We start from the raw sequence: 15,158 nt of genomic DNA, 5'->3' as shown, positions 1-15,158 counted from the left end.
TAGAAAACGAAAGATCCAAAAAATAAAAAAGAGTTCTAATTAAATGACACTTGTTATTCAAATGAAACAAATTGAAAAAAATTGAAACATCTTACTTTTATATATATTATAGATATTAAATTGTAACTGATAAATATTAAATGAATCTATTTTTTAATTATTAAAAGTTAAAAATTATTATTTTTAAGTTTTTTTATTAAAATAAATAAATATAAAAAAAACTCATCAAATGTAAAAACAACTTATTTTTGACATAAGGTGTAAAAAAAATTAATTCAATAAAAAACGAAAGGTCTAAAAAATAAAAAAGTGTTCTAATTGAATGACACTTGTCATTCAATTGAAGACTCAATTAAAACAAATTGGAAAAAATTAAAATATCTTACTTTTATATATATTATAAATATGTATGTTGTACTATAAAATTTTTATCATGCTGAGAACATTATTCCAAAAGAAATGTGATTTTATTTTTATGGGACGTTCATGTTGGCCGCCAGTCCGTCAAAGAATCATGGAGTGGGGACAAGCTGATTTCGCAGGACACTTTTTTAGTTGTAAATTGCAGTGAATTTGATTCATGTGAGAGACTCTGTGAGTGTGATGGAGGCATCCTTCATGAGCAAGTTAGGTTTTTATATTTCATATAGACACTCAAAAGAGTTTTTTTTTTTTATATATATATAATTTCCTTTTACTTTTCTTAATAAATAAAAAAAATACCAATAAAGATATTAATTTTTAATCATAACAATAATAATTTTTCAAAACCTACATTCATTTTAATTCTAAAGTTTCGTTTCTTTATTAAATTGAAACAAATGAAAGGCTTTTCATCACATTGAAACCTTGATGGCCATTAAGTTCCAGTACGGTGAAAAATTTTCAAACGTTTTTTCGTCACATTGGAGTCTCGATTGTGACTAAGTGTCAGTGTGGTGAAAAACTTTTAATCTTATTATCTTGTATGTTAAGAGCTTGTTTGACTTGATTTTTTTTAATTTAAAAATTATTATGAAAAATAATAGGTTTTAAAATTAAGTTAAAGTCGTTTGATAAATTTTTTTATAAGTTATAATTTTAGTTAAAATTATTATAAAATGTATTTTTTAAGAGAGTAATATTGTAATTATATTTAACAGATGAAGATATTTTTAAAATAAAAATAAATTTTTTTTTATATTTTTAAAAGAAAAGAAGAAAAAACTCTTCACAGTAGCTTTTCAAGAAATTTTTTTTTCAAAATTTTATTTTTTTTTTAAAAAATTACTTTTTTTAATAACTTTTTAAAATTTATATTTGGTCTAACTTTTATTTTTAAGAGGTAGATAAATTGAACAAAAAATTAGACCAACCAAGCACTAAATATATTTTTAATTAATTTATGAAGACGAGAATTAACAAATAAATAACATCTTTTAATGAAAAATGACAAAGCACAAAAGAAGAAGTCACGTGCGTGAAAGTTGGAAGGAAATTGTTGCTTAGCAAAGGAAAAGAGTATGAATGCTATATCTCAGCCAAATCCATGCCAAAAAAAGGGGTTTGGTGGAAAGTGTATGTAAGCAACAGTTGGTTATTTACTTTTTATGGTAACCAAAGTTTTTGTTAGTAAATATAATGTTACTAGTATCGGAAGAGAGTCGGTAATAATTATTCAAAAATTTTACGAAATAAATATTTTGGGAAATAATTATTGTTTAGTATAAATAAATAAATCAAATACTAAAATGATTATTGATCGAGAATAGTTCTGAATTGAAATGATCATTTCAAATGCTGGAGAATGTGGTAATGCTCTTTAGCGCATTTGACTCTAACACTTGAGATGGCCTCGTGGCCAATTCGGCCCCAATTTAAGTCCTAGACCCAATAAATAAAACCAAGCCCAACCCAAATTAAAATTCCATCTCCCCATCCCAACCCAATTCATGATTTGGATAAACAAACATTTGGAGCCTAATACACATATGCAATAAAGAGAAATATTTTTTTTTTCAAAAGTACTAATTCCACTATCTCAAATTAATAAAAAAGAGAATGAGTTTATAAGTAAGAATATTATTTTACTTAATAGATATATTTTTTGAATTAAAAATATTAACTCGTAATAAATAATATTAAAACTTATCTAATTTCTCACTAATGTAGATACGAATATCAAAATAAATTCGGATCAAGGTGAATCTTTTTTCTCTATGAGTGAAAAATCATAATGGGTGGGACACTGCTATAGGATCGAGATATTTTATATTATCTATCTTTTATTCGTTTTTGTTTCTTCTATATTATTCTTTTAAAAAAATTCTTAATTTTAGTTTAGTTTTAAAATGAAGATTTATATATATATATATATATATAAATAACATAGTACTCCTTCCGTTTTTAAATATTTATCGTAAATATTAGTAATTTTCTTTTTGTAAAGATTTATTTTTTTATGTCATTATATCCATTTAAATAAAAAAAGAAAAGAAAAGAAAAGAAAAGGGAGGAATGAGAGAGGAGGAGGCAAAGTGGGCGACATGAGAAAAGGGAACAGCTGAAAGTAACTAAACCTAGGGAGACAAATCATTATCATTAGTCACCCGGAAAGGGCATTTTACCAAAAGATTTGCTTCCTTTTAAATGCTTAAAGCTGGTTGGGCTTAGAACTTGGATTTCCTTTTGTCTTGTTTTACAAATAAAGTGACCGCTTTAACTTAACCAACCACCCTCAGCTAAACTGCGCACCCTTTTTTTTTTTTTTATCCTTTTTCTGACATGGCATATGCTTTAAAGAAAAAGCACAAGGAAAAATAAATGGTAGAAACTAAATAGTCAAACTACTATGCTGCCTACATTCAAACAACTTTTGATCCTTATTTGATTTTTGGCTGCTTGAATTTAGTATAATTGAATTTGGATAAGATTTAGATAAAAAATTTATTATTAGGGTTCTTATAAAATTCGAATAATGGTCATAGGATATCCATTATCAAAATTTGATTATAAATAAATTTTAATTTTATATATTACTTTTTATTTATAAATTACTTATGATTTGTGATTAATTTAATACCTATTAGAATTTATTAATTTTTTAAAATATAATTCTAAATTTTAATTTATTATTCTTATTTTTATTAATGATATATAAAAAATTTAATTTTATATTCATTTTTATTATTAGAGTTCCCGTTGTTTTAACAAATATTAATAATAAAGTTTGAGTGTTAGATATTGATTTTTAATTGGATTTGAGTAAGATATGAATAATTAAGTGTTAATTAAATTTGATTTCGGATAATTCAAAATTAACAAATATTTCATCAATTTCATTTTTACCAACTAAAATAAGAAAAAAAAATTTCACAAAATGTTTAAATGATATTTTCTATTTAAATGTAAATAAAAAAGGGAGTATGTCTTATCTTATGGTCTAATGCTAAATTGTACAGCCGTCGGAGGCTAACGTGCGCAGCTGCCGGCACACACTATAGTACGCAGTCAGCGAGTGACGTGGACCTTTTTTCAAACGGAGTAATCCTAGGCACGCATGCTGGCGTGGAAAAGGCTTTTTCTTTAATTAAAGCAGGAAGAAAAAATAAATGTCGGGACTTGACCCTTTGAGAGTTGCTATAATGCGCCAGCTCAGCTTCCCTCTGCTTTGGATGCTTCTCTCATGGTAATGGGGTCTGTCCTCGGGTGTCGAGCTCCTTCTTTCTTTTCCTCCTCTTTGAAAAAGCTAAGCAAAGAAGAGATCTTTCCAAGTTTCTTCTTTGGTGGGATTTTCCACAAGTTCTATCACCTTGAAAGCATTGCTCTCATTTCCCTTCTGTTTTTGAGTTTTAACGCTTTCAAACGAAACCCAGAACCAAAAGATCCTTTGTTTCAGTAATAAGGTATATTGGTTCCTTTTGTTTTTACTGTTTTTTTTATTTTATTTTCCAGGAAAAAAACAGAACAAGCAAATCTCTGTCTCTGGCAGTTTCTATTTCAGCCACGTTGTTTTCTTGTCGTTTTTCTTCATTTTTTTTCTTTTAAATATTACTAGTGAAATATTTTGTAAGACTCTCGTAAGAGTAAGACCCTTTTTTGGTCTTAAACTGTTTTTCTCGATTGTTCTATTGCAGCTTTAGTTTGAGCTATGGAGATTTTTGAAGTTGGGTGCATCTGGGGTGGTGTTCTTGTTGTCTTGTCTGAGGATCTGCATCAGCAGACGTTGAAAATGCATTTAGTGTGAGAGAAATTTTGGGCTTGAAAGTTTTGATCTTTGCGTTATAAAGATCATCATTTTGGCTGAGAAACCTTGTTTAGAATCATCGAATCAAAGGGGCATCCATTTGAATCTATTGCTACTTTATGGGTAGGTGGATGATGGTAGTATATTAAGAAACTGGTTATTCCTGTTTTCTAGTCTCTTTTCTTTTCTTTTGTCTTCTATGAGGCCTTTGATCACCGTAAAAGTAAGGTGTGAAGTTTCTGTAGAAGCTGGAATTTTTGGTTATGAGTATCATTTTAGCCTGTGGAACTAAATTATTAGCAGGGAAAGCACTCATTCCTGAGTAATTTACGAGTTGTAGAGATCTTGGCATTGACTGATCGTTTTGCTGTTGTTTCTGTTATATTTGAGGTCTTTGAATTTCCAGGAAAGGAATGCATATGTATGAGAATTGCAAATTTGGCTTTTGGAGAATATCTGATCAACCTTATAAATTTGCTGGGATCTTACTTGTCTTTTTTCAACAGAATATGGTGTAGAAAATTGAGATTGCTTTGTGTTTAATGTATTCTACTGCAGGTTAAATTAGAGAGTTCAAAGACTTTTATGATCCCTGATTGAAAAAATGGGCTGTGTTGCTTCAAGGATCGATAAGGAAGGAAGGGTTCAGGTTTGTAAGGAGCGGAAGAGGCTTATGAAACAATTGGTGGGATATAGAGGAGAATTTGCAGATGCGCAGTTGGCCTATTTGAGGGCATTGAAGAATACTGGTGTAACTCTTAAGCAGTTTACTGAGTCGGACACGTTGGAACTTGAAAATACCTCTTATGGCCTGACATTGCCTCCCTCTCCACCTTCCCCATTGCCTCCTTCTCCTCCACCACCGCCTTCTTTTAGCCCTGATTCAAGAAAGGCCGGTGAAAATGTTAAAGGAGAAGCTGCCCAAGAAGAAAGCATAGAGATTAATCAGGATGATTGTTCTACCCCACCACCTCCTAGTGCAAGCTCATCATGGAATTATTGGGACTTTTGGGAGGCTAATTCACCACTCCATCATCCAAAACAGAGTGAAGCTGTAGAACCAGTTGAGGAAGAAAATTGGGCTGAGAGTAAGATGGAGTTTGAGGATGAAGATAGGGAAGAGGAGCTTGTTGAAAATACTGCAGTAAGTCCTCTCCCTGAGAAGCGTCAGCCTGGGGAAATTGTTGATGATAACTCATCAATGATGAGCTGGTATAATAAAGACTCTACAGATGTGTCCATGGTAGTATGGAAGAACAAGAAGACGTTGGAGAGAATTATAAAGGAGTTAGATGACTATTTTTTGAAAGCATCAGCTGGTGGGAAGCAAATTGCTGTTTTTACAGACATCAACATAGGGGACAATTCTCTTCCATGGAAACTCAAGGAAAACAAAAGTAAGCAAACCTTTCAACAATTCACTACTTATGTGTATTTCTTTCCTTCTGTTTGCTACTTGATTTTCTACGGTATCAACTTGGATAGGAAGTTCTATCTGATGGAATTGACTCTTTTATAATTTATGCATCATTGTACTTTCTGTTCTAATTGCAGAAAGTTATTGATTTATATAAATTTAAAGTGAGGATGGCTTCAAACCTGTTTCTAAGGTGCATTTGGTGCCAGTGTACAGCTCTCATTGCCAGTGGATTGGGCCCTAAAGTCCTAAATATCTAAGGTCCAATCCTTCATCAGTAGAAGGATATTTTCTCTTTTACTCAATGATGTTAACCCCCAATCCCAAGGATGTAGGGAGAGATGGGAACCATAAGATGTAAGAGCAAGTCCACTTAAGAGCTTGACTTTTTTATCACTTTCTATTTGCTAATTTACTTTTTAGTGTCACCAGGGAGGAACTAGATTTGCATTCGTTCTTTGTGTGATTTTTGCTGATTGTTCTTTTGCTGTCTTCGCAATATGAATCCTAGTTCGGGCCTTTCAGTGAATTCTTATAAATCATTTGCTTTGGTAATTATTGTTTGATCTTGTAGTAAATTACTTGTGCATCAAATAGCCAGTATCTGGTAGCTGCATAGTGCTCAATGCTAACTATTTCCATACTGTCCGCACTACAGGAAAGAGGAGCAATTCTGCAAAGGTTTTTAGTGCATTGTCATGGAGCTGGTCTTCTAAGTCCCTTCAGTTTGCTAGAGATGCTGTTGAGTGTGGATCTATTGAACCATGCAAGCCTGGAGCTCATTGCGTTACCCTTGATAAGCTATATGTTGCAGAGCAGAAGCTTTACAAGGAAGTAAAGGTAAGAGTGATACTTAGCGTGGTCATTACATCAATTCTTCAATAATCAGAATTTGCATTTTGATTATGGTTTCTCCATCAAATTTTTGCTGCCTTTGGATCTCCATATTCCTTTATGTAATATGTATATAGTTTCGTGGTAGTTTTGGAGTTTTTTCAATGCCTGACTGGTGGCGTTGATGATGACTATCTTATGAGTATGCTCTGCCTCAGTTTTCTGTTTCCATATTCTCATATGTATAAGTCTTTGCATCCTCATGGATAATGACGTTTGTAGGAGGAAGAAATTGCAAAATTAGAGCTTGAAAGGAAATTGATGTTGCTACAAAGGCAAGACGAAAACCATGACTGGACCAAGACTGAGAAAATCCGATCAAGTGTTGAGAATTTGGAGACTGACATAAGTCGGCTGCAACAATCAATAAGTACAACCTGCTCATCTATATTGGAGCTCATTGATAAGGAGCTACATCCTCAGCTGGTTGCATTGACTTCGGGGTAAGATTTGGTCACATATTTCAATTTTCTTTTTTAAATTTAAAATGGGTTTGGTGATACTCTAAATGGAGAATAAGAAATAATTTTTTGGATACTCCAAAAGCCTCACAGTTCTAATGCAACAAGGTTCCTCACAATGCAAGATAATCTAAAATGATTCAATTTCTTTCTTGACCCTTATTTTTGAAGGAACTTTTAATGAAAGTTATGAATCCACAATTCAAGGAAAAAAAACCAACAGTAGTGTTTGATTGAAGCCTTCTTAACTAAAATTCCAACTTAAATATATCTTCCCCATACTATTTCAGTTTCCAAGTGAAATTCTGCCCAAGCCTTCGGTAGTTTTTGAGTGGAAGATTGAATGGTGGTTTATGTTATGTAGTGTATAAATTTGAATCATGGTTTTTTGTTCAAATTGTCTAATCTTCCAATTACAGGCTGATGGAGATGTGGGGAATGATGTACAAATCTCATCAAGTCCAGAACCATATTTCACAGCAGTTGAATCATCTCACTGATAATTTAAGCGTGGACCTGACTACTGAATCCCATCGTCAGGCTACAGCTCAGCTTGAAACTGAGGTTTCTTTCTGGTATCACAGCTTCTGTAAGCTTGTAAAATCTCAGCAAGAATATGTAAGAACACTCTGCAGCTGGATCCAACTCACTGATTGCCTTGTGGGTGACCATCAGCAGAATCATTGCTCAACTACGGTTCGTAGGCTCTGTGAAGAATGGCAGCGTGGTTTTGACAAATTACCTGATAAGGTACACTTTGCCATGATCATTATATGAGCATAAGGGATGTATCACATAATCAGCCCTTTGTTGAAGTATCTCATCTGGTGGTATCATTTGGAGCTATCTCTTACTAATCTGTTGTGCTTGCAGGTGGCTTCAGAGGCCATTAAGAGCTTTTTGTTGGCCATCCAATCCATAATCCGACAGCAGGTTGAGGAACACAACCAGCAAAAGAAATCTGATAAGCTTGAGAGAAGGTTGGAGAAGGAGTTAATGTCACTGACTGAGATGGAGAAAAAGGTTGAGGGTAGTGTAGCTGCTTCAGACGTAAACTCCACCCTAAGCCCTAAGCATCCTTTATTGTTGAAGCGAGCCAAAACTGAGGCCTTAAAGAAGCGGGTTGACATGGAGAAGGGCAAACATCTAAACTCAGTCCATGTTTGCAAGACCATGACTTTAAACAATCTAAAAACTAGCCTTCCCAATGTATTTCAGGCATTGATGGGATTCTCGAAAGCTTCTGCTCAGGCCTTTGAGGCCATTCATGGCCTTCCTCAGCCAGAAATTCCTTGTAATGCATCAGAGAACTCGTCAAACTGATTTGTGGATTGTATGAATAGTTTTGTGCCCCGAATTAGTCAATACTCCATATGTGAGCTGAACTGAGGGAGAGAGCGAGAGTACAAGGCCTTAGCGATGTTAGAGAATGATAAATACTTTGGATTAATGAAGTTTTGATTATAGTAGCTTGTATAATGTCAATGATAAAACAAAAAAAATTGGTATGATACAGAGAAAATATCACCTGGGAGCACCCTGCAAATATGATATGGAAAATTCTGATAGAATGTTGTTTTCTCCATCATCAGGCGATCAAAATTCCATTATCTGCTTATTAATCATCCCCATCCGGGGACCTGTTTTCAAAGTCGAACTCTAATTGTTGAAGCCTGTTATGTTGAGCTAGCCCGCTCATTGCAGCGAGACCTGAAACACAGGATCAACCATTAATCATGAAGCCTAGGTAAAAAGAAACATTAGATCTTCTGTGTTAAATGCATTGGGATTGATTATAGATGAGAGACAAATATCTATTCTATGATTGCTATTGTCTGTGCCAGTATTGATCTTAAAGTGTTCTATGCATTATGAGGAAGCAGCCAAATTCTTTGGGTGACCTAGCTCGTTGTTTCACATTTTTGTAGTTGAGGGAGCCATTCTTCCTCAGGATACAGTAGATGTGTCATACTGTTCCCTTTTGACATACAATATTTACTTGGGGCAACAGTGAACAAAACTTTTAAATCTCAAGGAACACCCTTATGATCATCTCTTAGCTCTCCTGACTGACACTAAACTGAGGGAGGAGGGGATCTCTATCAGCCATCACTCAGGGCGGAGGTTTGGTTCTATATAAGGTGTCAGGGGTTTTGATTACCATTATAGAATTCTGTAATGCTAAAAGTCTTGTTTGCTTCTTTATGTTCTGAATGTTATGTGCCTTTTTATTCCCTATGGTCATCTGATATTCAAGTAAATTAATCATCATCACTGACAAGGACCTCATTAAGAAGGTATGGACTAGCATGATACACATGCTTGTGTTGGTGCGCATTATGTGTGGTTTCTTGAGGGGAGTTTACGTGTATGGAAAGATATTATATGTGTACCTTCAATTATCCTGTAAAGAGCTGACCACCGTCTATCTCTGAGAAATTGGTGTTGCTGAAGCATGTTATCCATAACTTGATCATGCTTTCCCTCCAAAACACCCTGCAGGGTTACATTTCCAGTTTTCTTGAGGATATTGCTCGCTTCTCAAATATCAAACCTTTGAAGATCATTCTGTGAAGAAGTAAGGCTAACAGCTACGGCTAACTGCGCTGCAGCAGCCCAACAGGATGAAGCTTGCCATCTCATCCGATCATCTAACCACGTGGCATGTTCTTCACTCAACCTATTCTCTCACCTCCAAAAACTATGCTACGTAAGTATTCAGCATTTGCAGGTCCTGCACTTTGAACCATTTTAGAGAATGTGCTTTCTTCATTAGTTAGCAGCTCCTCTAGAGTATTATGTTCTAGAACCTGAAATAGCAACATCAGAAGTTATCTATTCAAGAATAATAAGTATCTTCTTTCTTTTTTCCCAGTTGAAAGAAGAGTTAAACAAGCATATTTGCCAAGTCATTCCTGGAATGGAGTCAATCATCCCTTATGGACGTCATATAGCTACAGGACGTCTATTAAATGGGGTGAGAAATCTGCAGAAAGGAAAAGAAACCACAAATATCCAAGAATAACAATAAACGAGAACGCACACCTGGCCAGCATCAAGCACAAGAATCCAATCACAGTCAATGATGGTATTTTGTCTATGAGCAATAATGACCATTGTGCACGATTTGAATTCTTCACTAATGGTTTTCTGGATCAAAGCATCAGTCATAACATCAACTGCTGCAGTTGCTTCATCATGAACAAGAATCTTTGACCTTCGCAGCAATGCTCGAGCAAGACACAATAATTGTCTCTGCCCAACACTGAAATTCTCCCCACCCTCCCAAACCTTGGCACAGATGAGGCAGAATTATTTCATCAATGCTTCAGATATGGAGTTCAAGGGACTGTTTACAGAAATTCTTGATTTAACTTTTGACTTCCATCTGCAATACCATCAATCTTATGCATGCCAATGTAATATCTATTGCAGAACCTAGTTGAAGCTTATGCAACAATTTAAGTTCATTCAGATTAGTTTGACCACAAAACTCTGCAAATCTTTTACTCTCAACATAAAAACTAAACATGATGCTGATTTCCAGAATACATATTCAACTTGTAACCAGTCGGAAGGAGAGAGACACATATCAACTGATTATTGGCGTCTTCACTGAAATATGGTAGCCGATCAACCCAGTGCCTTTGCGAGCCATTGCAAGCAAATTGATCTCAAGTAACATGACAGCATGGAGCAAGTACAGTTATTCAATATAGTTATTGTCCAATACCTCAGCATCCAGACCAAAAGAATTCCTTCTGATGACATCTTTCAGATGTGCACTTTCTAAAGTCTCCCAAAGGTCAGCATCACTGTGCTCATTGAATGGATCAAGGTTTAATCGCACAGTTCCTGGATAATAAAAAATGACCATAAAATTGAGACACTTTAATGTTAAAACATATTCTAACAGATAATCAAAAAGATAGATTGTCAAGGTCACAAGGACTGGAGACAACAGACATCTAATACTTGGTTGATTGTTACATTGCAGAATATGCCTTGCAGTCACAAAGAGAAACCCTTGCTTCCAATACTTGACCATCTTTTGTTTCCAAATTCTCAATTACTGACATTATCTAGGATTCATCCAGTTCAATCCCTCGATTAACTGTAAAAGAGTCCTGCGCACTACAGAAAGAACATTACATCAATCAAGCCTACTGCTAATGTGTTATTATTGATGTTTATCACATCTTTTTATTTACCTAAATGAAAGGCTTATCGGTTTTCTTCTTCCACATTTCTTCCACTCTGCAGTAGCTAAAAGTGATCGTCTCTTCATCCTCACAGACATGAAATTGTATTAATTACAGTTGCAAGGTCTAAGAATAATACCAAGAACTCACGTGGTATGTCACTCTTCCTACACAAATCTACTTGATTGTAAAATGCCACAAGTTCTTGAAGCATTAAGTAACACTTTCTAATGCTTTCAACACAGAAAAGTGACAATGCATTGATCCAAATTTGTGGGAAAATGATTTCAAGCAAACCTGATGAACAGCAATTATAGGGTTGACCAAGTATACTAAAATAGTAAACCGAGCACTTGACCGAGTATACTCAAAAGCAAAATTGGGTACCTGGAAAAAGAACAGGTGATTGTGGTATAATACTAAGAACCTTTCGCAAATCTGTCAGTCCAAATCTAGAAGGATCACAACCATCAATCACGATCCTTCCTTTTTCCAGTTCCACAATCTGAAATAATGCAGTCAGCATGCTGGATTTACCAGCACCAGTTCTTCCAACTATGCCTAGCTTCTCACTTGGAGAAGCAGTGGTGGACAATCCGCACAAGACTGGCGGAAGTTCAGGCCTACAAAGTTGGGCAACATCCTCAAATTGAATTGACCCAGATGAAGGCCAACCAGGGGGAGGACGGTGGCTCTCTATTACACCTGGAGCCTCTGAAGGCAAATTGATATATGTTCCCACACGTTCCACAGCATTTAAGCTGTTCTCTGCGTGGCTTGCTTGTCTTAAAACATCACTCGATAGAACAGTGACATTCAAAGTATAACTGAGAAGTAGACCCATTGTTGATGCAAATGCTACCTGGTCTTCTGCTCTTCCACTCTGCAGAACTGCAGAGGTTGCTGTCAACCAAATCATGAGGCCTCCTAATATTTCTAATATTATTGCGAGCCAAAGATTCGAACTAGTGTTTGCAAGGGTGCATCTGATATTATTATCCATGGACTTCCCATTAGCAGTGGCCTCCCCATCATAAGCTCTGTATGCACGAATCCAAATTGCCCATAAACTGGCGATCTGGTAAATGAAGCCAAGCGTTTAACTTCACGAGATGTACTCTGAAATAGCAGGCAAAGATGTACAATATGAAAGATAATAATCACCAAAGAATATTTAGATGTGCATGCCACAAATGTAGAATACCAAGCATATAATTATAGCATTTTGACCTCAAACAAAACCTCTGGACTTCTGAATTCTTCTCCATCATCCATATCCGATAACAGCACAGGCCCATAAGAACCAAGTGAGAAATGGAAATCACGACGGTGTCGATAGCACAAGGTGTGTACGCACCTAAAGCACCATCAACCTCTTTTGCCCAAGCCGCATCTGCCACTGGCGGACAATACCAAACCAAGGGCTCAATCGCCATCACAGGCCACGCCCTGGAAGACACAAAACTGATTAGACATTCACTCAACTCATCTTCTCCTTCTCATGATAGAAATGTAAAAGGAAGTTTTAAATGCCTAGTTAATTACTTACTAAAACACTGCACAATCTGCATTGAGAACAAACCACAGCCATGCTTCAGTCATTCAAAAATTTGTAGCAAATGATAATTTTAGGCATCACAACAGGAAGCATACAGAAAGCAAGATTCTAAGGTAATAGAACCAAAAAGGTTAATTTGCAACAATGACAACTTCTGGGCATAAAGGAACAGAAAAACCATTTCAATTTATGATGTTTCAGAACCAACTCTGTAACTCATAAAAAGAAAATGGGATTAAAGATTCAAGTTTCAACAATCATCCCCACTCGTACAACAAAAAGCATACTAAGCACGTAAGTCTAAGGGGAATGGAAACATTAAACTTGTTCCACTTCGAAGCAGCATGAAATTTAAAAGCTCAGAATCGTCTTTCATCTCCCTGCAACCAAACATAACAAGAACAACAGTAACCAAGATTGGTACCTGTGTAACTGGAATCAAGAGAGTGTCGTCGTAGTGGAAAGGCTTTTAAGCAGTAAAACTTAAGAGAAACATGGACAAGAATTCAAGAAACCAAAGATTCTGGGTAAGGACAGTATTGCTATATGTCAAATACATGGTTACTTATTATGAGTAACAGCTTTGAATTATTAAAATTTACAAAAGGAGAAAGGAAGTTGAGAATGAGTCAAAAATCACCAGAAAAAGAATATAGATGTAGGCTAACAAGCGTCACGGCGGACGCTGACACAGTTGTATTGGGGAAACGACAAAGAATCCTTGCCTTTTGCGAGTCTTTCGTAAATCTTTCCTTGCCCAAGTCAACATTTTCCAAGAAGAAAACCAAAAAAAGAAAAAAAGACCTGGAAATGTGACCACTGGCAATGCGATCGCTTTCTCAAATTCGTCTTTTTTTTAGCTCTTTTCCCTCCTCTAATGGCCTGACATTGTCTCCCTCTCCACCTTTCTAGTTGCCTCCTTCTCCATCACCTTCTTCTTTTAGGCCTGGTTCAAGAAAAGCCGGTAACAATGGTGAGTTTTGCTACTGGCTAGTTTACATTTGAATGCCAACCTGGGTGGAACTAGATTTGCATTTCATGCTTTGTGCGCTTTTTGCTGATTGTTCTTTTGCTGTCTTGGCAATATGAATTCTAATCCAGGCCTTATAGTGATTTCTTTTAAATCGTTTGCGTTGGTAATCATTATTTGATCTTGTAGTACGTGATTTGTTCAACAAATAGCCAGCATCAGGTAGCTGCATAGTGTTTAATGCTCACTGTTTCCATACATGTCCACACTACAGGAAAGAGCTGCAATACTGCAAAGGTTTTTGATGTGTTGTCATGGAGCTGGTCTTCTATGGAACCATGCAAGCCTGGAGCTCGTTGCATTACCCTTGATAAGCTATATGTTGCGGAGCAGAAGCTTTACGAGGAAGTGAAGGTAATAGCGATTCTTTTTTTTTTTTTTGAGAAGCATGGTGATGCTTGAAATTCTATGTCAGTTTCCAAGGGAAATTCTCGACAAGCCTTGGGTAGTTTTTGATGGGAAGATTGAATAATGGTTTATATTTATGTAGTGCATAAGATCGAATCGTGGTTTTGCTCAAATTGTCTAATCTTCCAAGTTACAGGCTGATGGAGATGTGGGAAATGATGTACAAATCTCATCAAGTGCAGAACCATATTTCACAGCAGTCGAATGATCTCACTGATATTTTAAGCATGGACGTGACTACGGAATCCAATTGTGAGGCTACAACTCAGCTTGAGACTGAGGTTTCTTTCTGGCATCACAGCTTCTGTCCGAGTATGTAAGAACACTGTACAGGTGGATCCAACTCACTGATTGCCTTGTGGATGACCCCCAACAGAATCGTTGCCCATCCACAGTTCGTAGGCTGTGGAGAGAGGCAAACATTCTCACTTTAAACAATCTAAAAACTAGCCTTCCCAATGTATTTCAGGCATTGGTGGGATTCTCGAGAGCTTCTGCTCAGGCCTTCGAGGCCATTCATGGCTACTCCCGGTCAGAAATTCCTCGTACTGCATCAGAGATCTTCAAACTAAATTTGACCGAACTGAGGAATTGATTGAAATGTTTTTGTCTGAAATTGTCGATACCCAACTGTTTGCCACGTTAGAGAACGATGAATACTTTAAATTTATGGAGTTCTGATTATAGTAGCATGGGAACACACTGTAAATATGACATGGAAAATTATAATAGAATGTAGTTTTTCCTCTTCACGGCAAGAAAATTCCATTCCCATCAAAGATCATTCACGACTTTCTGATGCCGATGACTGGAAAAAGCTTCTCCCTCATCAGGCCATCAGAATTCCTCCATGCTTGGTGCCATTTTATTCTTGGTTCATCATAGAACACAGCCGTATCTTGAAACCCAAAAAGCAATAATCACATACTTCTAGAGAAAGGAAGATCTGATATGGAAATGAAT

General features: G+C 35.7%; 1 protein-coding gene and 1 pseudogene across 3 annotated transcripts; one reads left to right on the top strand and one right to left on the bottom strand.

The window, feature by feature from the left end:
* On the top strand, positions 3,604 to 8,524 carry LOC18607081. 3 transcript variants are annotated; one of them, XM_007041067.2, is made up of 7 exons: positions 3,606 to 3,884; positions 4,116 to 4,348; positions 4,784 to 5,622; positions 6,301 to 6,482; positions 6,759 to 6,979; positions 7,417 to 7,747; positions 7,871 to 8,524. In XM_007041067.2, exons 3-7 carry the CDS (start codon positions 4,830 to 4,832, stop codon positions 8,318 to 8,320), a joined length of 1,977 nt encoding a protein of 658 aa, XP_007041129.2. In that variant the 5' UTR covers positions 3,606 to 3,884; positions 4,116 to 4,348; positions 4,784 to 4,829; the 3' UTR covers positions 8,321 to 8,524. The 3 variants fall into 3 exon arrangements, with proteins under 3 accessions (XP_017971930.1, XP_007041129.2, XP_017971929.1); XM_018116440.1 differs by having other exon boundaries at positions 3,615 to 3,667; XM_018116441.1 differs by lacking the exon at positions 4,116 to 4,348 and having other exon boundaries at positions 3,604 to 3,884.
* Positions 9,021 to 13,254, bottom strand: LOC18607080 (annotated as a pseudogene).

This window comes from Theobroma cacao, chromosome 2 (genome assembly GCF_000208745.1).
Source record: "Theobroma cacao cultivar B97-61/B2 chromosome 2, Criollo_cocoa_genome_V2, whole genome shotgun sequence".
NCBI classification, from domain to species: Eukaryota; Viridiplantae; Streptophyta; class Magnoliopsida; order Malvales; family Malvaceae; genus Theobroma; species Theobroma cacao.
This window is presented reverse-complemented; position numbering and strand designations above follow the sequence as displayed.

Coding starts and splice junctions, on each gene's coding strand:
- LOC18607081 (XM_018116441.1), top strand. CDS start 4,830: ATGGGCTGTGTTGCTTCAAGGATCGATAAGGAAGGAAGGGTTCAGGTT. Junction 5,623..6,300: donor GAAACTCAAGGAAAACAAAA/GTAAGCAAACCT, acceptor TCCGCACTACAG/GAAAGAGGAGCAATTCTGCA. Junction 6,980..7,416: donor CTGGTTGCATTGACTTCGGG/GTAAGATTTGGT, acceptor TTCCAATTACAG/GCTGATGGAGATGTGGGGAA.